Source organism: Lonchura striata, chromosome 12, assembly GCF_050655825.1.
Source record: "Lonchura striata isolate lonStrDom1 chromosome 12, ASM5065582v1, whole genome shotgun sequence".
Lineage (NCBI taxonomy): Eukaryota > Metazoa > Chordata > Aves > Passeriformes > Estrildidae > Lonchura > Lonchura striata.
The window spans coordinates 12,622,233-12,647,891 of NC_140714.1; the positions used below are offsets into that span (position 1 = coordinate 12,622,233).

The 25,659-nt window shown below is 37.5% G+C and overlaps 1 protein-coding gene across 4 annotated transcripts in view; it reads left to right on the forward strand.

Moving 5' to 3' along the window:
- The window catches only part of ARHGEF3 (Rho guanine nucleotide exchange factor 3), a 107,744-nt gene that overhangs the window by 38,915 nt on the left and 43,170 nt on the right, over window positions 1–25,659 (forward strand). For 3 of the 4 annotated variants that reach the window (XM_021532712.4, XM_085590597.1, XM_085590598.1), the window contains one exon: window positions 16,232–16,294. In XM_021532712.4, coding sequence (XP_021388387.3) covers window positions 16,232–16,294 — 63 coding nt within the window. Of the gene's footprint in view, window positions 1–4,551; window positions 7,145–16,231; window positions 16,295–25,659 lie in introns of those variants that run through there. The other variant, XM_085590600.1, reaches the window with a different exon arrangement.

Sequence of the window (25,659 nt, forward strand, 5' to 3'; positions counted from 1 at the left end):
TGACAGCATGTTTTTATAAGTGACTATTTTGTGTACTCACAGCATAGCTGGGAGTGGAATTGTTCCTGTTGTGGCATAGCAGTCAGCAGTCAGTTCCTTCCCGTGCCATAGAGAGACTCTGAGCAGGGGAGTCCAGCTGGGATCCCAGCTCCCCATGGCTGCTCTCCTGCTTTGCCTTTGCAGAGTCCCATGTCTTCTAACCTGCAGCAGGTTAAAGATACTTAATCCCTGACCCGTCTCCTCCCCCTTTGTCTTTGAACAGAAGAATTCCACATTCCTTTCTGCTTTCCAACAGATGATGAATTCCTGTGTGCCACTCACTCCTTTTAGATCTCTCCCTCTGTCTTACAGTGGGTTCAAGCTCTTCTGTTTGAGTTTGTCTCAGCCCTTCTCTTTTACTGCCTGGCTCTGCTCAGACTTGCCTTTAGTCTGCCTCTTGTGGAGGAGCTGTTGTGCTGCTGTCCAGCACTGACCTTTCCTGGGCCAGGATGGCCCTGATACCTGACACCAGAAATAGTAAGAAGCAATTCTGTAGGTCTGTTCTTGCAGTTCTTTCTTGGGAGCACCGCAGGAGCAGGGAAACATTGCTTCACACCATTGATAGCAGCAATGTATGGAGCATTATGAATCTCCTTCCATGACACACAATTTCTGGTTCAGAAGACAAGAGCTTATAAATGGTAGCAAATATTCATCCTGGAGACAGATTTTTGTTTGTTAAAGAGTTTGGTTTGGTATATCCCTGCTTAATCTATGGGCAGAGTTTTAAATGGTTTAGCTTGTTATTGGTTTTGAAGAAACCACTGGAACTGTTGTTGATTAGTCACAAGACTAATTTCTCCTGGAACAGTAAAGTTTATATTGGCACACAAATAGAGATGCTATCAGAAATTCATTGTGTGGCATTTGCGTAACTGGATAGCAGTCAATTCCATCAGCAGTTTCAAAACACATCAGAATTGTCACATTCTTAATGTATACACTGGATTCAAAAACAACTTCAGAGTGACCAGTTAGACAAATTTGAAGAATTAAAAAATGTATTATTCCAAAGCCACATGCTGAGTCAGCATGGCTTAAATCACCATAATTCTACCCACAGTGTGTGATGCAAAATGAGCCACGTCACACTAGAATGTTTTATTTGAAATTCCAGCCAAACACAGTTTGTTGATATGTTGGGTTCTTAGGCCTGTAATAAATGGCCATATATTTTTGTAGGGTCAATGGGTTCTGTAAGTTACAAGGTCCTCAGCATTCAGTAGTGTGGCAACATGAATGTGTTGGAGCTACAGCTGTGAGTTGTTTATAATTAGTTCTAAAGAAGAATGATGCTGGCTGGCCTTTAGACTTCAACATTCCAAGATTCCAATAGTTGGGGACTCAGGTAGACAAACCTGTGCATGTTTTATGAGCTACTACTGTTCGTGCTACCTGGGGAGTGCTGTACTGCTTAGGAGTTTGCACTGGCTTCATTAAGCTTCAACTCAGTATCTGTTTTATTAAACTTTCATGGCTTTTACATCTGAAATCATCTCCGAGTTAAGTACATAGCCATTAAACTGTCCACCTAGTTTACAGAGATGCTTCCAACTTGATTACATGGTAGTTAGATTTAGATTCTATGTTTCTTGGAGCAAGAGTATTGAGGCCCTTACAGAACACTTGGCTGAGGCATTCCTGAAAAGACCTCCACAGACTTTGACACCTGCAAGACTTTTCACTCATGACTTTTGTTGTAAAGGGTAGATATTCTGCTTACTAAAGCTCAGTTATTCAATTAATACCTTGAATTTTTCTGATAATGAAAATACTGTGATATCTCCCATGGTTTTGTAAACCTCCCAGGGGTTTTGTAAAATTTCATTTTATCTTTTCAAAGACTTGATTTTTTTTTTTTTTTTTTTTTAGTACTTCATGTGGTCATTCTGCTACTGTTACAGGATTTTGTTTTATGGATCTTTGTAAGTGCTTTGTGACAAGTTTATTTTTGCTCTGGGTGTGGTTTGTTATTTATAGTAGAAATATTCTTTATGTATAAACCCTCCATGCCAGGTATTTTACACATACAAACAATACTGAGCCAGAAGCAGCATGTGATAAAGCAGATAGGTCCAATTGTGATTCTCTTATGCTAAATTGGATGTTCTGTTATAGAGCAGATTTCCTGTCTTTAATCATGGACTGGGTGTTACCTTGTACTCCTGCTGTCATTTACTGTTCTTTTCTTTGTTCAGCAGCAGATGAACTTGACCCCTGTCCAGTTTAACTCAAACCAAACTCTGCCCATTTCTTTGTCTTTGTTTCTCCCCACTCCACCAGTGGCTGCTCTTTAAGAACACGTGATGTGAAATTACTATTTCCTATTACTTTGTTTCAGAAACCTGTAATGGTTAACTGAGTGATGATCTTGTCCAGCTGACTTTGATGCCACTCAGTCTGAGAAACCAAAATTTTAGAAGCAGTTTTGAACTATATCTTAGTATTTATTGATGCTACATTGTTTCATATTAGCAATTTTATTTTCAATTGTCTAGTGCAAATGTAGGGTTGCACACGTGGGCTTGAACTGCTGTTGTGTTTGGTTTTACCTAATTGTGATGCTTGCAGGAGAACTTGGTGCTATCACAGCCTGTTACAAAGATACATTATTAATGTGACTTTCCATTTTCCCCAAATAGTTTTGATGGTTTGTTTTCTAATCTCCTAGTGCTTATACTGCAAAAACTCACAGATCATTCTAAATTGATTGTAAAAGTTTTCAATTAGGTAGTGCTTAGGTATTATTATTTAAAACTGTGGATTAAATTTTTAAAAAAAGTAAATAGATGGACTACACTTTTGGAAAAGGTTTCAAAAGTATATCCAAAGACAGTTGGGAAATCCTCCATACTGGATGTTTTGTTCTAAGATCTTCCTCTCCTTTTCCAGTCCCTCTGCAGTCCTACAGGCTCTAATTTAGTTTGTCAAAGCTCTACTTGTGACCGAAAGCTAAACAAAATCCTTTTAAAGACCAAGAGAGAAGGAAAACCTCATTAAAAGTTCTCAGCTTCTGAAACAGCTTATAAACAGTCCTGAAGCTGATGAGAAAAGAAAAGGAATTTTGAGTTCTTCTTGATTTGGAGGAAGTATTTTGAGTGGGTTTGTTGGTTTCTCCATGAGGATTCCCATCCATTCCAAACACAGAGGTGCTTTCACAACTGGATTTGTAGAATGAATCCTAATTATTTCTAAACATAAGAACAAGATTCTTCTTGAAAGCTGATTTTGTGGTTATAATGTGAAAAATGATGGCCATCTTTTGCAATCTGACACAAATGCTTAGTAAGAACAAAATTATGGTTCCTTCTACTTATTGCAGCCTGGAAACAAATTTTGTTATCACAGTAGCAACCAGAAAATAAGGTCTCTACTTTGCTGGATATTACACAAACATATTAATAAACTACTATTTCTCTAAAGCATTTACAATCCAAGCATGTGCAAGAACATGCTGTAACATTTATTTAATAATACTAAATTAAAATGTTAAAGTAAATTCAGATCTGTTGAAGCTCTTAAATTTCATTCATGATGATAGATTTTTGTAATTCCTGGGTTCTGTTTTGAAATGGGATATCCCATTCCAATGGAAGATGAATATAATATAATATGTATATGTGCAGCCTATATACTCAGTGTATATAATATGATCCTAATGTGATTTGAAGTAATGTTCTCAGGCTATGTAAAATGCATACTTTAAAATATTTATAACATTGTTTTTGATGCAAAAAATTGTACACAGGTTGTGTTGTGTCTATCTCTTTCTAGATTGTGGTTACTTGTAAAGCTTTTCAGGGAGAGTTAAATTTAGCATTCTTGAAACACTCACAACACACAATGAGAAAACAGTTTCAATTTATCTCTGTTCCAGCAGGCTCCCCACTGAATTTGCGAAAATTAGTTATTTTCCAAGCACTCTTTTCAGTTGTTCACAACCTTAAATATTCTCAGAAGTAGCAGTCGTAGTTTTCAACAAACCTTGTATCCTCCTAGACCCTTCCAAAAGTCCAAAGCAGAGCTGTAGCCTTGTGCAAGGTCATGAAATGAGGGCAATTGTACAATCCTAAAAAGATTAGATTGCATGTCCTGACTGTAAGACTACTGGGAGGAGATGGGAGAGAGCTGCAGTGCTTCCTGAGTGTCCTCAGTTGGGCAGTGGCTGGTGCAGTTTGGTGTGGCACTTGCTTCTGGACTACTACAAAAATTAAAAATAAAAATTATTCTCAGAAAAAATAAAAATTGTCTTCTAAATGTCTTGAACAAATAATGGTAATCTTTTTCACATTCTGGGAAGCATTATCTGAGCGTTCCCCAGATCTTTATCTCTAGGAGAATACATGAGAAACTACAAACTCAGTGGTTTGTACTGTGGGAGATGGGATGGGCAAATTTGGATGACTTGCAGGGAATTTGCTACCAGTGAGTATCTCTCCCAGCCCTTGGAAAGAGCCAGGTCAAACCTCACAGCATTTGAGATGTCTGTGTTCCCCTTTGTGCAGTAAAAATCTTGGCAGTAGGGTACTGCCCTAGAAGAAGGATTTTATGTATTTATTTTCCTATTTGTAATATGTTTAATTTTAAGAACTCTGGAGAAGAAAGCAACAGTGAATCTGCTTAGGTAGCTTTGCTGCATTTTGCTGTGGTTTTTGACACAGCAACTGGAAACTGTCTGTGTGCTGTCTGAATAAAGACTTGTCATGTGCTGCTGGCTACAGACATTTGTTCAGCTTCAGCCTTAGGCCACCACAGTGCTTTGGGCATTTTACAAGTGAGAATACTGAGGCAGGAAACTGTCTGAACCATGGTGATGTCAGATTTGTTTTAATAAAAAAAATGGAAAAAAGAATAGCTGATGTTCATTCTTTGGTCTTGAAAACTATAGTTACAGCAATATTTAATTCCCTTTACTCAGCTTTGTGGATTTTTTGGCTGTTTATTTGATCCTGTGTTCATGGTCCTGTCTTGTTTCATTTCATCTTTTGTTGGACTGGGCAGGACTGCTGTAACTCCACAGGGACCAAAGGAGCAGATTTCATGTGTTTACATATTTAGAGTGCATCAGTTCTGATTTCTGGACCTCATTCTTTGGATGAAGCTGCTGTCTGGAATCTAGACAGGGTATCTTAGATTTCTTTCCTTGGTACTTGTTTGGCTGTCTACAATAGAAGTAAGTTCAAGATGCACTTTCTTTCAGGTGGATGCCCTTGATGCTGCTGTCAACAAAGTGCAGAGTACCTTGGAGGTGATTCTTGGGCAACTGCAGGGACAAAACACAGATAGAATGTTTTCTTCCCTCAGACCTTAGCAGGTTTTGACATCCCATTAATTTGTGTTGATTGATACAGGCAGGGGCCAGACAGTTTTAAATGTTGTTTATTGGATTGATGAGAGAAAGCCTGACATAAAGCTGAAATCTGTGGTATCTGCCTTTAGGTTTCTTAAATTCTGATGGCTGTTGAGGCAGGCGGTTACAGGAGTAGCGCACGTGCAAATATAAAGGAGCAGAACAAGTTAAAGTCTTTAGATGTTGTGGTCTCCAGGAAGTGGAATACAGAAATCTAAATGTTACCAGGAAATCTGATTGAGAAATACCTATCTTCATCTTTGATGCAATTAAAGAGCTATGGATATCATAACGCTTGAAAAAACTTCACTTCTATATTTGATCCTGGGTCAGGTGTTACCAAATTCTGATAGCAGAGGATTAGGGTTTCCTCTATGGGGTAAAAGATTATTTAGGACATTACTTTAATCTAAATTAATAAAGAGAGACTAAATAATACTTGTAAAATATTGCAGGCTTATGTATACAATTTATACGTATTTCCTTGGAAAAATACACTATATTCTGCTGGAAGGGTCTGAAAAGAAGATGGCTAGGTTGGGTTTGTCTCACTTTTGGGCAGAGAAGATAGGTCAATAGCATTCACTGAGAGTGATGTGCTTCAGAATTTTTTAAGTCTTGGCCTAAAATGTCTGCTTTCTGAAAGGCCTTTCAGTCAGTATTTTCTGTCTGCAGAGATGTCATGGCTCCTCTTCTCAAAGAAACTGGTTGCTAACTGGTATCAGTTTCACCTTTTATCTTCTTCCTCCATGCTCAGCAGAAATTTTTTATTCCGAAGAAAGATTGTACCAGCTCACTAAGGACTTATTTTCTTTAAAGATTAAGTTTGAATTGCGGTTATCTTGCTACCCAAATTAATTTTTTTTTCTTTTTTACATTCTTGCCCACTGGAAGAACGCAGAATTCTGGTGATAGAAAAACCAGCTCTGTGTTTGTAGATCTGAGCAAGTCACAAAAGACTAAGCAGGATAGGGGCAGGTGAGGTGTAATTCTTTCTTTCTAATTATATTGAATTTCTAGGGATAAAATAAAAGTCTGCGCTTGTCCTTACACACAAAATCGGGGTGCTTTGCCATGCTAATATTTGCTCCTTTATTTCGGGTGTATTCTAAAACAATCTGTACTTCATTTTTACCATTATGCCTCGATTAATTTAAGAATTCTTCCTAAACACATCCCGTATCTTCTCAAATGCTAAAGAAAATAAATCTGTAAAATAAATACTTAAAAATTCTGCCCAGTATCTACCAGCTGTTTTGTGTGTTGAGACATTGGCATTTGGACATAGTTGTCTGCCCTTGAGTTTAAAGCCCATTGCTGCTGTTTAAGAATTGCACAGGTGGAGATGGAATATTTCAGTTATTGAGGCTCAAAGTTCTCAAACACCTCTCTGTTATTTTAGAAACCTCTTAGTGATATCTTTAGTTTCATCATACTGGTGCTGTTCACGTATTGGCTGTTTGTAAAACACTTTTGTCTGTTTAAAATATTATTGTGAGAGAAAAACCATGACAGAGATAGCCACAACAGTGCAGACCAGCTCCTGACACTTGCAGTGCACTGCATGACAGGAAGCGAGAGCGAACCGTGTGGCTGCATGGGGAGGAGTTCCTGCCGAAAACTGAGGGACAGACATAGGCACTCCTTTGTAGCAAAGGCTTTCCACTGGCACGCTGAAAATCAAGGAACCTGCTAAAATCTGAGTACGATACAAAATAACTCATGGTGTGGTGCTGCTTATTTGTGCATCATCAGGTAAGGGTGAATCGGGATCGTGTAACTTTTTATTGTTTGTGTGTAGGTTGGAATTGCACAGATATTCCTTCCAAGTGTGCCACGATTTAAGATTGGGTATTGATTAAACCAAAATGTTGCTTGGCGGGAATGTTTCCTTATGTAAGGAAAAAAATTTGCTGAAAGTTCAGGAAACGTACTCTGCAATTCCCAATGGGATGGAGGATGGTTTATTTTTCTCTCTGTATTGGTTGTTTGTTGCCGCAGGGTAATGGGTTTAGGTCTTCTGCTTATCTGTCATACCCATGTAAACATCTCTGCCTCAGCCTGAAAATGTGAATTTTAGTTTGTGCTAGGGCTTAAACAGGAATATTTATAGTGAGATGCATTATTGTCTCCATTGTCAAAGTGAAAGCTGTAACACATCTACTTACACTGTATTTACACTGCAGGATGATTCTGCTCTGCAGCACGTGGATGTGGTATCACCTGGAAACTGGGTGCTCTTATGGACACAGTTTGGAGAGATGTGGACAGAAAAGTAGCAAGGTTGATAGTAGCTGTAGAAAATACAGCCTTTGAGGGAGGTTTAAATTATTCAGTCTGTCTTGTGTATAGAAAAACAAGGTGATATAAGATGTGAGTATAGGTTTATCTGAGTGTGTGTAAACAATTGCAAAGTGGGCACTAGTTCTCTGTATTTGCAAAGTGCAGCATGGGAATAAATGGGCTTTTTCATGGCAAGGGAGATTCAGGTTAGATATTTTGGGGATAAATGCTACCTGGCTGTCATATTCATCAAGAGTAGAACTAAGTATAGAGTTAAGATCTGTAATTTCAAACTGCTATATAAAAACTTTCCTGTCTTACATGTTGCAGTGGCTAGCATTTAGTACTTGCTTGTTCTTGATGATTTGTGTTGAGCTTTGATTTTGGACTGTTAATATGTGAATAAGAGTAGCCCATTAGGGACACCAGTGAACAGAAGTGATCTCAGATTTTGCAGCTCCAGCCCCAGTTTACAGCATCCTTTCTTGGAAAGGATTTAAAAAAAAAAAAAATCTCATTTAGGAATCCAAGTTATTTCAAAATATTTATGTATAAGTTGACTAAAACTGTACTTTGAAGTTCTCAGAAATATGTGATCAAGGCAGGGGTCTGTGGTGCCAGACAAATCAGGGACATGGAAACCTTATGGATCTACAACACCTGATAGAAAGGTGTAGCCAGGTGGAGATCAGTCGGTTTTCCCAGGTGTAACAGGTGACAGGACAAGAGGAAGTAACCTCAGGTTGCACCTAGGAAGGTTTAGATTGGATATTAAGGAAAATTTCTTCACTAAACGCACTGTCAAACACTGGAATGGGCTGCCTAGGCCAGTGGTGGAATCACCATCCTGGGAGGTTTTTAAAAGCCGTGTAGTTGTGGCACTGAGGGACATGAGTTAGTGGTGGCTTGGCAGTGCTGGGCTAATGGTTGGACTTGGTGATCTTAGAGAGATTTCCCAGCCTAAGCGATTCTGTGACTCGGTGTTCAAGAGCCTGTGTGCCCTGCAAGTGCACAAAACCTTTAAGAATAGAGTTAGAGAATAAAAAAAAACCCACTTTGATTATTCTTGCTTTTACAACCAATCCTATGCTAAACTCCCTCAGCACAAACATACAAGGCCAGGAGCTGCAAATTCATCACCTCAGCTTGCCGAAGACTAAGGAATCCAGGGACTGTTTGCATGCTCACTGGTTATGTTACTTGGAGACATGCAGAACTGGATCTGACAGATCCCAGCTGAAAAGTGTTTGAAAGAAGAACAGAAGCTGAATCTAAATAGTGTATGGACTCTTTTATATTGCATCTTATTTTTTATTTATATACTAGGTGAGTTTAAAATCATTAGATATTGATTGTGTTAATTAGAAGCATAATTTATGTAGGAGTGTTCAGATTCTGGCTGAGAAAGGATTCTCATGCAACCAAAATCTCCTGTGGAGAAGAAATAAATGTGACTTATTTAGCTGAATTTGCTTTGGACTTTACTGTAAAGTTTGCAGAAGTGTCAGTGTATTTAAATGTTCTAGATTGCAGTTACTGGTCCTTTCCCCTGTCTTCTAAAAAGGGGAAGGAAGAAGGTTAAATAAAGACAAAGTAAATACCAGTCCTCAAACAAAGCTGTGCTAATCCTTGTCCTTACAGCATCCCGTACATGCACACCCATTTCCTGTTGTTCATGTTAAACACATTGAACATAACTTTCATTTCATTGTTCACTTCAGTGTTCCTTTTACATTACATGGACCGGAAAATCTCCAATCCATCACAAGCAGTGCAGAAGCAGAGCCTGCTGGCTGTGGTGAAGGGAGGCTGCCAAGGAGCTGCCATTTTGGCCAGCAGAGATGTGATCACTTCTGGAAGTGTTTGAAAAATGTGAAAGTCATCAGTGGCAGAGATGACCTCCCCGCTGTTGCAGTTTTTGCTGTGCTCTAACAGAGTCTGTTTTTTCATTTGTTTGTTTTCTTTGGAATATCAGGAACAAGCAAGTCCTGCTCCTAACACTAGTACCCAGGGCTCCTGCCTGCTGAATGTGTGCCAGGTGGGAAGCTGGACTGTCCACACTGTGTCCCTGTCTCAGTGCAGACTGTGCAGTCAGGTCATCTCTGGCCATTTCACATTAAAAGCAATAATCTTAAGAGTTTTGTGTGACTCTAGAGAAATGAAACCTGGAATGTCTCTGGTATTCCAAACAGGAGAGGGCTGTGGAAATATACATGGAAACCAGTTTTATTATAACACTAAAATTGTTTTGATTGCAAGTTCCTTTTGCCAATATAACATAAAGAACTGTGATACTGAAATGCAGGTTAGCAGGTTCTGGACTTCAAAAAATTTTGTGTTAGAATTCACTATTATGAGATTATGGTCTCCAAAAGCATATTTGATGCACTATTCAGCTAAAAAAGGCATCATGTTCTCAGGAAACTTGTTTTAAGATGCTTTTGTCTCTTCATCCCTCTCTCTTGCCAGTGGTACAGCCACAGAAGTGGGAGATGAACAGGGAGGCTCACAGGTATTGGCATGAAGGCAAGTGACAGGCTGGGGTAAAGGCCAAGAGGGCTGACCTTTAAAGGTGGTGGAAGATCCATCTCTTTCTGAAAGGGCTTAAACTCTCAGGAATGAATTGTCTCTTTTTTGTGAAATTGTAATTGGTTATCTTGGAACCAAGCCCTATATTCAACTGGAAATGCAGAGGTTTCTGGCTGGGGACTGCAGAGCAAGCTGTTTGTGTGAATAATATCTCTTCAGTATCATTCTGGCTTGAGGTTGGGTAGTGCAACACCACTGCTGTCCCTTCTACTTCTCTTGGTGGGATTATAGCCAATCACCTGTGGCAGGAAATGTTCAATTAGTGATTATTCAACTAACCTTAACAGAAGGTTATTAATATCTTGCTTAGTAATTAAGCTGGATCCAAGGCATGTTTCATTTACTGAGTAATAACACCAGGTAAGAAAAATGCTGTTTTTAGGCATTCCTCTTGTATTAGGAAGACTAAAGTGAAATGTTTTAACTTTTCTGTTTTCTGTCTGTGTCATCTGTTAAACTTTTGGAAACATTTAAAATTAGCTAGGAGAATCGAAACATTGTAGCAGTCCAGTTTGTAGTTTTTTCTTTTGCCCTACCTACTTTTTGCATTCCTCTTAACATCTGCTTTGTACTATTTGTGCCTCATCACTGGACTCTGTCCTGAGTCCTCCATACTCTGTGGTGTAACTAACTGGGAGCTTGATAATTTTGAGATCATTTGAATGTGATTTGAAATGGAAGTAGTGAAAACTTGAAACAGATCTTATAACACAGGGACAACAGAAGATGGAATTTTCAAAGTCATTAAAAGAAGAAATATGGTCTTACCAAGTGGTATTTTTCAGGATTTTTGAAGAGAGATTCAAGTGTTGGTAGGATGGGTGTGGATGCACTGACAAACTGCAAAGAAAAAATAATGAGAATAGTGTCTGAATATTTTTTTAACTTACCAGCTTCTGTACATGTTAGAGACTTAAGAATTAGAAGGGTGCTTAGAAGTGCACATTTATATTTGAGTACAAACATGTGGATGTTGCTGATAAAAGGTACTTACACATCAAGAGAATTTATAGGCTAACTGGATTTAATAAAAAATTGTATAAAAACAGTGTGACTAGAGATTCACATGGAGGTCTGGATTATTGTTGTGATTTGATGTCTTTCTATAAAGAAATTATGGTGTACTCCTGCCTTATTCTGAGCTGCTTCAACACCAGCTGTGATTCCTAGATCATAAAGCCATCATCAGGCTTTGGGTGGGAAGGTTCCCTGGAGATGTAGAGGTGTTCTCAGCTGGCTCAGAAGATACTGATTGCTTTCTAAAATTAAAAGAAAATAAAATGTAATAATGCTGCTTTTCATGCAGACATAATCCACCCTTTGGGGTGTGGTTTAAACGTGTCTGTGATGTTTGACTTTTTATTAAGTATTTGATCAGTTTTCTCCCATCCTTCCATATTAATCCCTTTTGATTTTATTTTTGCTCTACCTGATCTCTTAAAATTGTCTTGGGATAGTTTTGTTTTTTAATTTAGTCTGATACATATATTGTCCTTAATAAAAATGTGCCATGAGCTAGAGAGGAACATAAAGCCCACTGCCTTTTTCTCAACAGTAAAAATTATACAAAACTTTCTAAGCTAAATGGTATTCCATTTTCTGTACTATTGCCAATTATATGAGTATAGACTTGTTATATGTATGTATACATAAAATATGTATATATTTTATGTATGTGTGTATGTAGGTGTGTATATGTGTACTTTTACTTATTTACATTTTTTTTAATCATAAAACTCTGTTATTTAAAAAGTTATTTTCTTCCAATTAGCAGTATTGAGGTGTGTCCAGGTGTATGTTCTGAAAGGATTGTTTTAAAAAATATTTTCATATAAAAACAATCTGAAATACAGGTTAATTGAATGGTCTCTATCTTTGTTTTGGACATTTTGTTTTGGGGACATGGGAAAAATCTGTTTTGTTAGAATGGATTTCAGTATAGAAAAGGATTAAAGTTTTTTAGTGTTTAGTTTTGAAGTGAATCTGTCTCTGATTAAGGAGGTCCAAGGGTATGATGTGTCTATGCAAATACATTATCTTGAACTGTTATTTATTTTGATACCAGTCTGTGTGCAGACACATTTCTAAGCATTTAGAATGGAGAGATGATTTAACAAAAGTCAGCAGCTCTTCTGAAAAGCATTTTCTTCACCATCACAGGATAGGTTTTGTCAAGCTATTTTTGTGCATCTTTGCATTTCATCTCCCAGGTGGTAAAGTATAAATCTGTGATATTGGTAATTAATACCTGGTGATGGAGACTGTGTTAATCCAGCCTTTCTTATAACAATAAGGAATAATGTCTTATTGCTCTAATTCCTTTAATGAAATAAATACTTTAATATATAATTGGATATCTTACCTTCTCATCTCCTGTGAGATAATTATAGAAAGCAACTCTTTCCTGCTGTGCTAAGGCCAGGAAGTGTCCTGGCTCTGTAACTGTGGATGTAAGTAAAGCCTTTTGAGCAACAGTATCACAAACATGAGGATTCAAAATTATGATAGAAAAAGCTTTTTCAGCCTGGAGGTACATGTTCAGATGCAGGTAATGCACCTGTGTGGTCAGTCAGAAAACACAAATACATTTCTCATCAGAGCATGTACTTGCTACTATTTTGATACAGGTGTGTACCCATTTTTAAGCTCTCTAAATACTGTACAAAAAAAGTTTATCAAAGTGTTCCAAGCTTGCATGTTTTCCCAGCAAGGCAAACAGGATCATAATGTTTTTCAATTTAGTTTGGTTCATTTGCATACAAATTCTAACACAGAGATGCTCTGTGGTGAGATGGCATTTGCCCATTGCTCATAGCCCGGTGTGGGGTTAGCAGGGTGCTCTGTGGTCAGTGTGTCACACAACACTGCAGTGGGACTCTCGTGTCACAGTGTGCTGGGGGTGCTGAGGGAGCAGGGCTGGGGTGAGGACAGCCTGCCTTGCTGTGGGACACTGCAGTGCTCAGCCAGCCCTGCCCTGGGCTCTGCCAGGGCTGCTGCACACACCTGAGCTTCTGGGCTGCTTTGCTGAGAGCTCCGTGTTGCTTCATGTGCCGTGGGAGCTCAAACATAAGAGGGACAGCAAGAATCAAGGGGGGATTTTGTGGGACGGGCAGATTCAGGGGTCAGTTGCATTGTGCTGTGACAGCTGAGACAGGACTTGTAACCCCTTTGGGGAAAAGATCTTCGCAAAGAGCAGGGATTAATTTAATGAGCACCTTATGCTCCCTGCACAATATCCACTGCAATCTTTGCTTCTAATCCACTTATTATGGGCAAAGAAATTTATCTATGGTCTGGTAGCTCAATTATTGGATTTTTTTTTTTTTTTTGCCATGGAGTTCTGCCTCCCGCTTACACAATGATAATAGCCCTTGAAACTCTCAGAAATATGAAATCATTAATCTTGTCTGCAGTGGTTAATATTTGACAATTTTTATATTAAATTACTGGTGTTGCATAACCACTGAGGCTCACAAAGAACATGAGTATAATATTTGCAAGCTTCCAGATAACATTTCATATTCAGTAGCTTTTATATTAAGTATGTACTACTTTTCAGTAAGAAGAAGATCTAAAATAAAGTGAGGAATGATCCTTTGATTAGCACAGTGAAGTAAGGGGTAGAGCAAGAGATCTATTTTGTGGAGGCTGTCCCAGACTTACTCAATATGTAATTGCTTTTCCTATACTTTTCTTTTATCTTTTCATTGCTTTTGGTCTGTACATCACAGTTAATACTGATTTGTTCCTCAGGAGTGTATTGATATTTAGTTGTATAGCCAAAGAGGTTGCTTCTAAATAAGATACTAATATTTTAATTCCTGGTGAATCCATTTTGTCCTGTGCTTTACCTGAATAGCCTCGCCATGGATGCTTGTCCTCATGGCCACTGCTTTGGCCATGACACCTCTGTGTTTTGGACCCAGACATGCATATCCTGCCTCATTCAAGTTCACTTTAATCCTGTAGCCTTGCTTAGTATGGTGGTAGTTAATATTTCATAATTTATAATTATGAAATATGAACTAATACTATCATATAATTAAGTAATATAATTAATTTCATAGTTCATAATTTATAGTTTCAGTCTACTTTCCTTAGAGTTGGCCAGTGGTGGAAGCGCCGCCTTCTGTGTTAATCTGTAGCCATGTGACTGCAGTAAGAATCTTATAGTTGGTTATTTAACAAAGGAGCCCATTTGTTGTGTGTGTGGTCATTTGTCACACTCCATTAGCAGTGAAATCGAGTCTAAAATGTCAGACTTAAAGCAACACCATCCCAAGCTGGGGATTCAGTTGCATCCTGTCCATCCATGCACTGGAAGCATCAGTTAATGTAGACTCAGGTACACCAGGTCCATGCACCATTTTAATTTATTTTTCTCTTGTAGAAAGCTCTATTCCAAATCCAAATGCTCTTCATTTTTCATTAGAACCTGTGTCCACTGCTTGGAGGGCTGGTACTTTTCAGTTTTACAATTTATTCTTGTGAAGTAAAGGTGCGGAGTAGACTTAAGTAGAATCAATATATCATTTTTTGAGTACAACTGAATGATGCATGCATTTGTGTCCCCAGACTTCTAGTTAGGATTGAAGAACAGTCTGCAACATGTTCTAGTCTGCAACTAGAATCTTAGGAGATGTTACTCTCTGGGCAAAGTACTGATCTGACAGATCTCATCCCTGATTTGTGTTTTTCACAATGAATTCACATTTGCTTACCACAAAATAGTAATTCAGATTAGTTTATCCTGTGGGGAAAAAAAAAAAAAAAACTTACAAAAGACTGATACAGGATAAGCAAACATAGTCAGTATTATTTCAGATACTTCTGTTCATAGCTCAGTGTAGTCTGGTCCAGAAACTTCTAGTCAGTTCTTTAATTTGTTGCAAATAATCCATACTGTAGCAGTAAAAGGGATTTGATTGTGCTTATTCTGAGGGTGAAGATTTACTTTCATAAAACACTTCTCACTGTGTAATGTGGTGACAGAACTCATGGTCCAGTTTCTGGACAAGAATACTGTTAAAACACAGCTGTTGCTGACTTTGAAATTATTGTTTTAAAAAAAAGTATCAGAAGTTATTTTCTGAAAAAAGCACAGAATTGTATTTAAATGAGTCAAAGACCTGCCGAATACCAGTGAGTAAACATAAAATATTTAAACACCAAGAGTTTAGTTTTAAAAGAGTATGAACTATAATTATGTGTGACTGCTTATCTGGTTGATATTGGAAGACAGCACAGCTGGATAAATAAGAACCATGTATTCTGTGACTTCTCTTGTTTCCTGAATCTTCCTGGCCTGGTAGACAACACAGAGCTCTGTTAAATGACATTTCACACTTATTTGCAGTGCATAAAGATGAATCTTGTGGTGAACCTGTGATATGACACAAGGGAGGGCTTGCCATTTGCAAACCCAAAACCTGAATATGGAGCAGAATGCAATCACTGACATGGAGAGTGAAACCCTAACATACCCTAATGTAATTCCTGCAGTACATTTCACCTTTTATATTGACTGTCTGCAGATAGGACTTGATTGCTGAAGGTGGCCTTTGAAAAATCTTAAGTATAGGCTTTCAGCACAAAATATGAATTTCTCTTCCTGACAGTCTTAGTAGATACAAAAGTTCATATCAAGTGCCAAAGTACAGTTTCCAACATGGAGTAATTACTTATGCTTTTAGTTAGAAGTAAGTTTCTTAATTGAAGCGAACCTATCTGAGCAGAAAAGGAACAGCACTAGCACATTTCACAATGTGCTAATAGGTAGCTTTTCAACTCATGAAAAGAGAGTTTATGTTCACATACATGGTGATTATAATGATAATGAGAGTAAGTTAAATATATATTCACATATATTTATGTGTATGACATCATGATGTATACTTGTCTCAGGTTCAAGACAAAGGCAGTTTGGTACTGTTCATCAAAACTGAGCTTTCTTTTCATTTTGCTTTATAGAAAAAACGGAAACAGAGTACTCAAGATGAAGATACAATCAGTATCTGCAGCCTGGATACAAGTGTAAGTAATTTAATTTTCTTTTTTGCCCTCCCTCTCTACCCCCTGAAACTAAATTATGGCTGTTAGGAGTATTCTGAAATAAGCCTGTTCCATCTTCTCAGCTGTGTTGTTTTCATACCTAGCATGAATAACTTGTTCTGCTTGTTATGGAAAAAAAAAAAGTTTGTTATATTTCTTCTCTCATTTTCTGTATTAAACCTTTAAAATAAAAATTATGTCATAATGACAGTTTATTGTAAAGCATTGAATATCTTATTAGTAAATAATTAATAGGATAAAAGGACTTTGTGAATGCAGGATTTAAATATAGACCTTTTATACTGTTGAATGGGTGTATCAGAAATTCCATTTTGGTTGGTGGTGGTTAATGCAAGCTGTAAGAACCAAACACTTTCATTATGGTGGGTATTGAATCAAAGTATTAATGAGGGTAATTATGCAGTAAACAGCAATGTGTGGTATTTTTCCTGTAAACTTGTGACATATAGGTACACTTGAAGTTATAGTTTCAAACCTATGGAGCTAAAATAGAGGTCTGAAAATTTGCCAATCCTTCTGTTCAGTGTCTTCATCAATATTTGCAGTGTTCTGTTTACAGTCAGTTGTTGAACCAGTTTTCCTTTTCTGTAGATCTCTCACATAGTACAGACAGAAAAAGTAATGGAAAAATAAAGACTCAACACTGCTTGTTTTAACAGTTTTATTCATTAGCAAGTGTCAAAACTAGTGCTGTGGTTTCTTTAATGATCAGATGTCAATTTTGGTTTGAAGTATACCTGTTCTTTGAAGCATTAATTACATTTAAGGGCTCACCTGCCTGGATGGCTGCAGAAAAACATAAGCTCTTGCAGGCACTTCAAGTTATCTGGGTAGAATCCAGCACTATTCTGGAAATCATAAACCCACAGTAGCCTGACCTTGTCTGTGAGCTAATACTTTAATGTTAGTTTATCCCATCAGCCCTTAGATTGGGCCCAACTTCAAAGGAATTGTTATTTCTTTAAAGGAATTTTTGTTCTTCAGGGAAAATTGGAAATTTTTGACTATTTATTATTATTTTGGACAAATTGATAATTTTTAGATGATTAACTCTGATCTGGGATGGAAAAGGCTGGGTTTAACTATTTTTATGTTTTTGGAAAAAAGCATGTATTTTATTCTTTGGTGATCAAGACAATTAGATAAAATTTCCTTGTGTAGAATCTGTTCCACTGCTGTAGAAATACTTGGATGAATATAGCTTCTCCCTTGGCTAGTAGCTAAAGATTTAAATACTACTTGAAGGGGACAGTTCCTGCTAATAGAATTCTTGGAGGAGGGTGATTTAATGTGATCTTAGTTCTGAGTTTGCTCCGTGCAAATACAGACAGAGCACTGAGCAAAGTGTGGTTTGTGGTTTTCTGATGAGCAATAGATACAGCAATAATAATAGCAATGTCCTTCATTTGCAGTTATTAAATAGTACTTAACTTTTATAAAATATTATTTTCTTGGTATTGGTTTTCTGTGTAACCATTATTATTGCTAAAACAACAATTAATCTGAGAAGAGATAAAGTAATTCACTAAATGTCAATCTGTAAGACAATGACTAATAAAACCATTGAATTTGGATTTTCATTAAAAGATTTGTAAATCCCTACTTTAGAGGAATCATGTCAATAAAATGTGTGAAGGGCTGTTAAGAAAACCCTGCCCACTGCCATCAGTGCAGAATTTCACTGTTTAAATGTAAATGTATGCTGGAGTCTGTATTAAAAAATGGGGGCGAGAAATGAATTGGGTGAAGAAGAATCTTTCCTTACAGCACTTCAGAATCACTCAAGTCAACAGGGTGGGGAATATCCCATGAGGATATAAAAGGTACACATTGTATCTTGAAGAATGATCAGTTTATTTCAATGTACAATTTATGTAAACACTAGTCGATTTATCTTTTTCTGCTTGAGATAACTTCAAGCTTGTCACCCCTTTTTTCTGTTACCAGGAAGTGCTGATTGATTTGTGCTGTATGGACTATATTGTCTCTTGTGTCTTTGAAGCTTACGTTGCCCTGCACATTGCAATGCTACAGGTTCCTGTTCAGCGTGTGGTACACACTGTGCCCTACCACTGACAGGACTTGCTGTTAAGGCCAGTTTGCCTCTGGCTGTGACAGGAGACTTAAACTGTCCTGGTGACTGACTTGGAGAGGGTAGGTGCCATTGGTTAAGAAATGAGCCTGGCATGTGAATTCAGAACAACACCCTCAGGCTTTTTAGCTTCAGGTGATGGTTCAAGTGTGCCCATCAAAACCAGGTGCTGTTGACATTAAAACAAGTTGGACAGGAAGAATTTACATTTTCTCATGACTTGTGTTCATGCTCATTAGATTATCAGCCCCCCAGGTAAAGGAGAACTATCACCTTTGTGAGCTTCCTAGACATGGCAAATAAACTTAAACTTATATCTTTCCTTTCATGTCATATTTTTCTTATAATTAATGATTATTCTCAGTGCTGAGAATGCAACTAGACTGAATACCAAGTATCTCATGTTTTTGAAAAATATTGGACGGTTTTCTAATTGCACTGTGGAATTTTGTGGCACAAAAGAGATGGCTGGAATCTGACAGTCCATGGCTGAATACTTACCTGTAAAAGCATTTTGTTCTCTGTGTCTGCTTAAATGCTATTTATATTGAGTAGTGTCTTTTTTATGTTTTGATTTTAGATAGCCAGAGCTTGCATTATAGGTAATTCAAGATTTTTGTTACAAGGCAGAGAGTTGGCTGTTTTCATGTTTGTGATGGCAAATTTCAAAAAGAAGGAAAATGTCAAAAATAATCAGTTCCTATCTCACAGAAACCAGCTGTGGTGGTGTTGTTCAAGGTCACTTTGCCTTTCTCTGTTGCCTCACATACAGAGTAACTTATTCCCAAAAATGGAGAAGGGGCTGAAGAAAGGGGTGAGGAGAAGTGTCTAGAATAATTAAAAGTTTGAAACGGTTTCTGTTTTAAAAACAGTCATATCCTGGAACTTAAATAAACTGAGATCAAATATCCTGACAACAAATTGGCACATGATTAGTTCCATGAGAAATGGTCTGTGTAAGGTTATTCCTTCTCTTGGGACTGAGGGTACAAAATAAAGCTGTTTGTAGCCAAAGTGCTGCCATTTCACCTGCCACACCAGTGGCACAATTCTGGCACAAGGTGTTGTGGATATCAGAGGTTTTGCAGGAGTTCAAAAAACAAATAGGGTAAATTCATGGAAGAAAAAAATGCCAAGAGCTGTTAGACTGAGTGAAGCCATTCATCTAAGGAAGCCCTTGAAGCTGCATATTTCTGAGTCTGGGAGAGCAAACTACGTGTCTGTCACGAGGTGTTCACTCTGCTTCCACATGGACAGCTTTTTTCACTATTGCTAGGGAAATGGTGCTGACCTGAGATCCATCCTTAGCCTGTCATGGCCATTCTCAGAAGACACTGATTAGCCCAATGCAGTACCTTCTTTTCTTCCAAGCAATGGCAGTTTTGAAATTACTTGATGAGGGCTCTATGCTTAATTGGAGTATTTGGATTATAGCATGATGTAAATAATTAAATGTTCAGGTTCCTTTGTCGAGCAACTCTGTTATGCCCTGTGAAAAGATGTGCCAAATTGTTTATATGTATATCTTCAATGAATGCATTTATTTTCCAAGCCTAAGAATATGAAAATTTGAATGTGTGTGTTCTCTATTATGAATTTAGATTTTCAGTGGGATAATAATAGAACATGAAATTTTTATAAATAATAAATCTCTCAAACTGTGTAATAAAATTGGTAATTTTTTATTAAATATTGTATGTATTTAACAAATCAGTATATTAGGTTCTCCTGTGCAGCACACTGTCTGGTTTGCATGAGATGAATGACTCCTGGTCTGGTCAGTTCTCCAGCTCCCTGGGCTGCTGGTGGTGCATTCACTCTGCACTGGTTTCACAGGCATCACCTCAGGGATGTGCCTTGTTTTTGTGCTTGGCAGTGGAAAGGTCTGGCCATCTTTACTGTCTAACCCCAGTTTGTGTAAATGTATCTGGTGGCCACCTTTGCCCAGGAGAGGGTGGGAGTGACAAAGAAAGGCTAGTAACTATTTAATGACTGGATTACTTCATAACTTGGAAAGCAACGTCCATATGGGTCTCCTGCAAATTACATCATCATGTGTCTACAATCCTTTTACAAAAATAGATCTAAATATTTTTTTCTATGGCTGACCATTGCCAGACATACCTGTCTTTTCCAAGGGAGTAAGTCATACTGACAGAATTTCCTTCCACAGGAAACACTGCTTGGAGCTTTGCTGACTCAGGACAAGGACTGGTAACCTAAGCATGTTAAATCATCTTTGTATTTGTTTAGTGATCTGGACTGGCACTGATGCTTCAGGAGCTGATAAACTGGCTTATTAAACTGACTGGCTGAACTTGGCTCATTTTATTGCCAGCTTAAATAAGTGGATTTGCAAATCTTCTCAATGTCAAATAGTTTGTGATAACTCATGACAGATGTGGCCAGCAGACTGTGAGGACTGAGTGCATGAACGTACAAGGCCACGGCGGTCAGAAGTTTATTTAAAGGGAAATGTGCCTAATATCTGACATGGCTTTATCCATGTTGGCCTCCACTGGGAGGCTTAACTCAGTCAATGGACTTCAGTCTGTCCAGTTAACTCAGCCAGTGGTGTTTCATGCTTGTGCTCTTAGAATGGTGATAGCTTCTTGACCTGCATATGCATCATGATTTACCTGGCTTACATAAACTTCAGATTTTATGTGATTAACCTGGCTTACATAAACTTCAGATTTTATTGTTATCCCTTTAAAGGCTGGGAAAATGGGACAAGTAAGCTGAGACAGCTTTAACAATCATAGAGGGCAAAGTACTTTTTTGTATTTAAAACACCCCCATGAGCTCTGCTCTATATTCCTCCTGTTACAGACATTCTCTCCTTAGTTAAATTTTGAGCAGCTTCTAGATAATTTCTGTGTGTGTTTGTGCCTCGTTGCTGCTGTGACTTTTGTTCTGAGCTCATAACCCAGCTTTGAAATGTGGTTCTTCATTCAGTGCAGCTTTCTCGTGGTGCAGCACTGGAGGATTGTGCTCCTTACTCAGGCACAGGGAGTGGGTTCTGTATTGTGTTCCATAGCTATTAAATATAGCTAATACGTCACACTGAGCAAAGTGGTGGTGAACACTGTTATCTGGAGATTATTGCACAGAGCACTCAGCAAAGTACTTAACAGCACTGCATTTTTAATGGCTATTGTAAGGGAGTGACTGCATAGCTGAAATCTTGTAATGGTGATGATACCGTGTGCCTCATATGTTTTATCTCTATAAAATCATGACTAATTCAGGAGATTTCCAGAACAAAAAGCTGGTAAAAATCTAATACAAAACTTGGGCTTTTCAGTATAAAATTTTACTTGAGCAAAATTCCATCCAGAAGAAGAATCAGGGAAGTGGTGTGCAGTTGTCCTCTGCAATTGGTTGTGTGCATATTTGCTGTAAACTCGTGGAAGTTAGTGGTGTTGTTATTTTGACAAGGAATGTACAAGAAATACATGATGAACTAGACATGTAAATACTTCCATAAAGAAGGTAAAATTTCAGAAGAGCTATTTATTTTTGTTATATAGAACGGTTATTTTAGTTATATATCATTACTGAAAATTAAGCTCTGCCAAATAGTCATTTACTATTGAGTGAACTGGAAATGTCTTACTGCTTATTTGCCTACTTGTAAGTTAATAAAATATGTCCCATTATAAAATATGAACAAAAAGGTACCCAGATTTAAGCTACATTTGCATACACTAGACCAGAGTTCATTAATTTTGATTGCTTTTAGTGCAAAGTGATCATTTATTATGTATTTAATTGTCAATATTGCTGAAACATTCTTTGACCTAATTAAACTTAATTATAAATTCAATTATATTTGATTGCTAAGGTATGGCAAGCTAGCTTTAAAAGCTTAGAGAGGATTACTTCCACATCAGCTTATCAGAGTCAAGATAATTATAAAATATATTGTATCTGGGTCTCTTATTTCTTTAAACTGTGGTCTGTTGCATGTTCATAGTATAAAAGGTCTTCAGCTTGCCCAGTAAGATGTATACAATATGTTTGAATTATTCATAACCTTTGAATATTGCTGTGCAGCAGGGTGGTCAGTGCTCATCTGGATTCAGACTTCATTATACAGTGACTATTCTTAATCCATTATTAATCACTCATATGATTGTCATTGACTACATCCTCTGCTGCTGGCATTATTTGGAGTAATGTTCTGTATCTTAAGGCTCTACTTTGTTATTCTCTTGCTATTTCTCATTAGATGAGGCCTACAATGCTGTATTGGAAAAATGTGTAAATTGTTGGTCAGGCTGCATTTCCCCCCTCTGCATTCCAGTATGATCCCGGAGTTCCTGTGTAATTATACAATTACTCTTTATTTATGTGAACAGCTCCTCAGAATTTGGCTAATTCTTCCAGTAAATCTCAAGGATTATTTTGGTAAAGACAGCAAATGTGCGATGAACTTTGTGATGAACATCTTCGGTGCAAATCTGCCTATGCACATATGCCAAACCTTTGGAAACACACACCAAACATTCTTGAAACATACTTGGGAACTCAGTAAGAAAATGTATCTCTTGTACATATTCACCTGGTTTCTAGAAATTAAAGCAGGTCTATACCTTAAATGAAGTATGATCACTAAAACAAACCTTTTTATGGTTTAGTTCAAACTATAACACTATCTTTTTGTGACTTGCTGGCATCTATTTGTCTGCTCCTATTTAAATTCATGCACAAGGCATTATTTGATACAACATCATCAATTTGTTGTATATGCCATTTCCTTTCCTTAGATATTCTTTATTTATACAGTTCTTGGCATTCTGCAGTCTCTGAGGGGGAAGTAAGGCCATAAAATGGTTTTGTTAGGGGACTTGTTGGGGAACTTATTGCTTCCTAGAAAATTATTTTTCTTCAGTGTTTTTTGGGTTTTTTTTTGCTGATGAGACATGCTCAGTGTTACTGTTCTGAAACTGAAATGTGTTTAACTGTGGAGCAAGAAAGACATGATAAAACCCCAAACCTGATGGTTTTCAGACACTGCAAAGCTATCCTTTTATACTTTTGTATAGTTGGTTAGTTTAGTTTAGTTGTTGATCAAATTTTAGATTATGATAAAGTCTTGGGAACTGTGGAAGACTTCTGATAAAAATATGGAAACAGGTTATACCAATTCTTAGGCAAGGTGTGTTTTGGTGAGATGCCAGTTTTTTCTTCCCTTGGCTGTACTGACAAAAGAGAAGAAAAGGAGCTAGGGTTTTGCCTCCAAATCAGAAAGGTTTCATCAAAAACATCCACTCAGTCTGTGGACTTAGGTCTCAATAGCAGCACATTACCTCAGTGAGAAATATATCAGATAAAAGGTAACTTTATCTTCAGAAATATGAAGATTTTGTAATTCTTATGATATTTGCATGCAACACAGCTTATCTTTCTGATTCAGTCCAAAGTAGTGTACATATGTCTGTGTTCTATTTCAAAGAATTACTTTGTTTAGTAATAACTGTAATTTTTGATATGCTACATAACAGAATATGGCAACTAAAGTTTGAATTCAGTTTAAATTCCTTTTGGGTTACAGAAACAGGCTTGACACTTGCTTATTTTGCACATGGCAAATCGGGATAATTTGTGAACTGAAATTAGCCAGATGTTATTGGCAGCTATGAAGTTGGATATCTATTAAACAATGTGTGTGGTGGTTGGTTTGATGAAGATTTGCAGAGGAGGTTTTCATAACCGGTAATAAGTTACTGTAATTTGGTTTATTTAGAGGTCAAAATAAAACCCGATATTAGTTCTATAGAGATAAATAATGTATAATGCCATACATTTTCTAAAATTAAATTTTATGCATCATTGGTAACTGCATTTTATATTGAATTTATAATATGGACTGTGCAGACATAATTTGTAAAAAATGAAGGCACCATGTAAGCAATGTGCTCTGTGTGGCCTGGAGCCAAAGAGTTGAGGTTTTTCAAGTTATGTTAAACTTTGACTGAAGTAGTCTGCCTATATTTATGCTGTGGAAGAAGGAAGGGATGGCCCATTCATTGTCAAATAATATCCAGTGGGAGTGCTTGACACAGTGCAGTGCTTACTGAAGTCTCAAGTGGAAGCCAGGTCAGGATTCATTGAATTAGCATGGCTGTATAGTTAAAGTCCATAAATTTTTGCAATGCCAGCTACATTTTGGCTGTGCCTCTAGAAGTGACCAACTTCTAAAGTGACAGGAAAGTAAGCTGATGCATAAATACACCAGGATGCCTCTCTACATCATAGCATTAGGACAGGCCTTGTAAGGGCATTGTCCCATCCATCTCCTGGTGGTTGAATTAAATGATAATGAAATTGCTCATTACAGATAGTTTTACATGGTGTTATTTAGAAGCCTCTACTACTCCTGCAGGCAATCCAGCTTAGAGTTTCTCTGTCTATTGTTAACAAGGTTTCCTAGTCACAAACTAGTTTAAGGCATTGTCTTACACCACATGTGAGCATTCAGATCAGAATAAAATCCCTGAACAGGTATGAGCAGGGGATCCTGTATGGTACTTTATACTGTAGCCAGGTCCTACAGATAACCAGTTCTTTCAGACAATGCCTCTTTCCTAGGTAGGTCAGAGGAAGTATTTTAGTTTCAGCTAATGTGAAGTTGAAGTAATTGTATCAATATATTGAGGTGAATTTCATTAAATAATAGATAACATCTGGTTTCATCTTTTGAAGAAACCTCTTATACTAGGCTTTGTGTTTTTTTAAAACAAGCTGCATCTTAGCAGGAAAGTCATTATCAAATAACTTCTTCAGCAAGAGCCTAGCAACAAGGAAAACAAAGACAAACTTACTGTTAAAAATTTTCTAGTAGGTACTTCCTAATTTTAGCTGATGAAAGTAGTTTTTAAAAAAAAGAGATAAGAAGTTTCACTCAGATATTTGTGGTTACATGGTCTATTTGGCTTGTTTTTATTCACTCACGAGCATTAAGTTTTCTGTGTACCCTTCAGTGGATCATTGGACTTCTCTCTTGATCAGATCCTTATCTGAAAAATGCAACCAATGTGTGTTTGTTTTCCTGAGCTGCTTTGAGACCAAAGCACAGAAATTCCTGGAGGAGTGTTCTGTACTGCCAGTGCAGTGAGTGCAATTGGAAGGGTACATCCCAATGCAGGCTGTCAGCCAAGGCCACTCCAGCGCAGGGCAGTGCAGGGAGACATAAGCAGGTGACTCTTACAACAGAGAAGTGTAACAT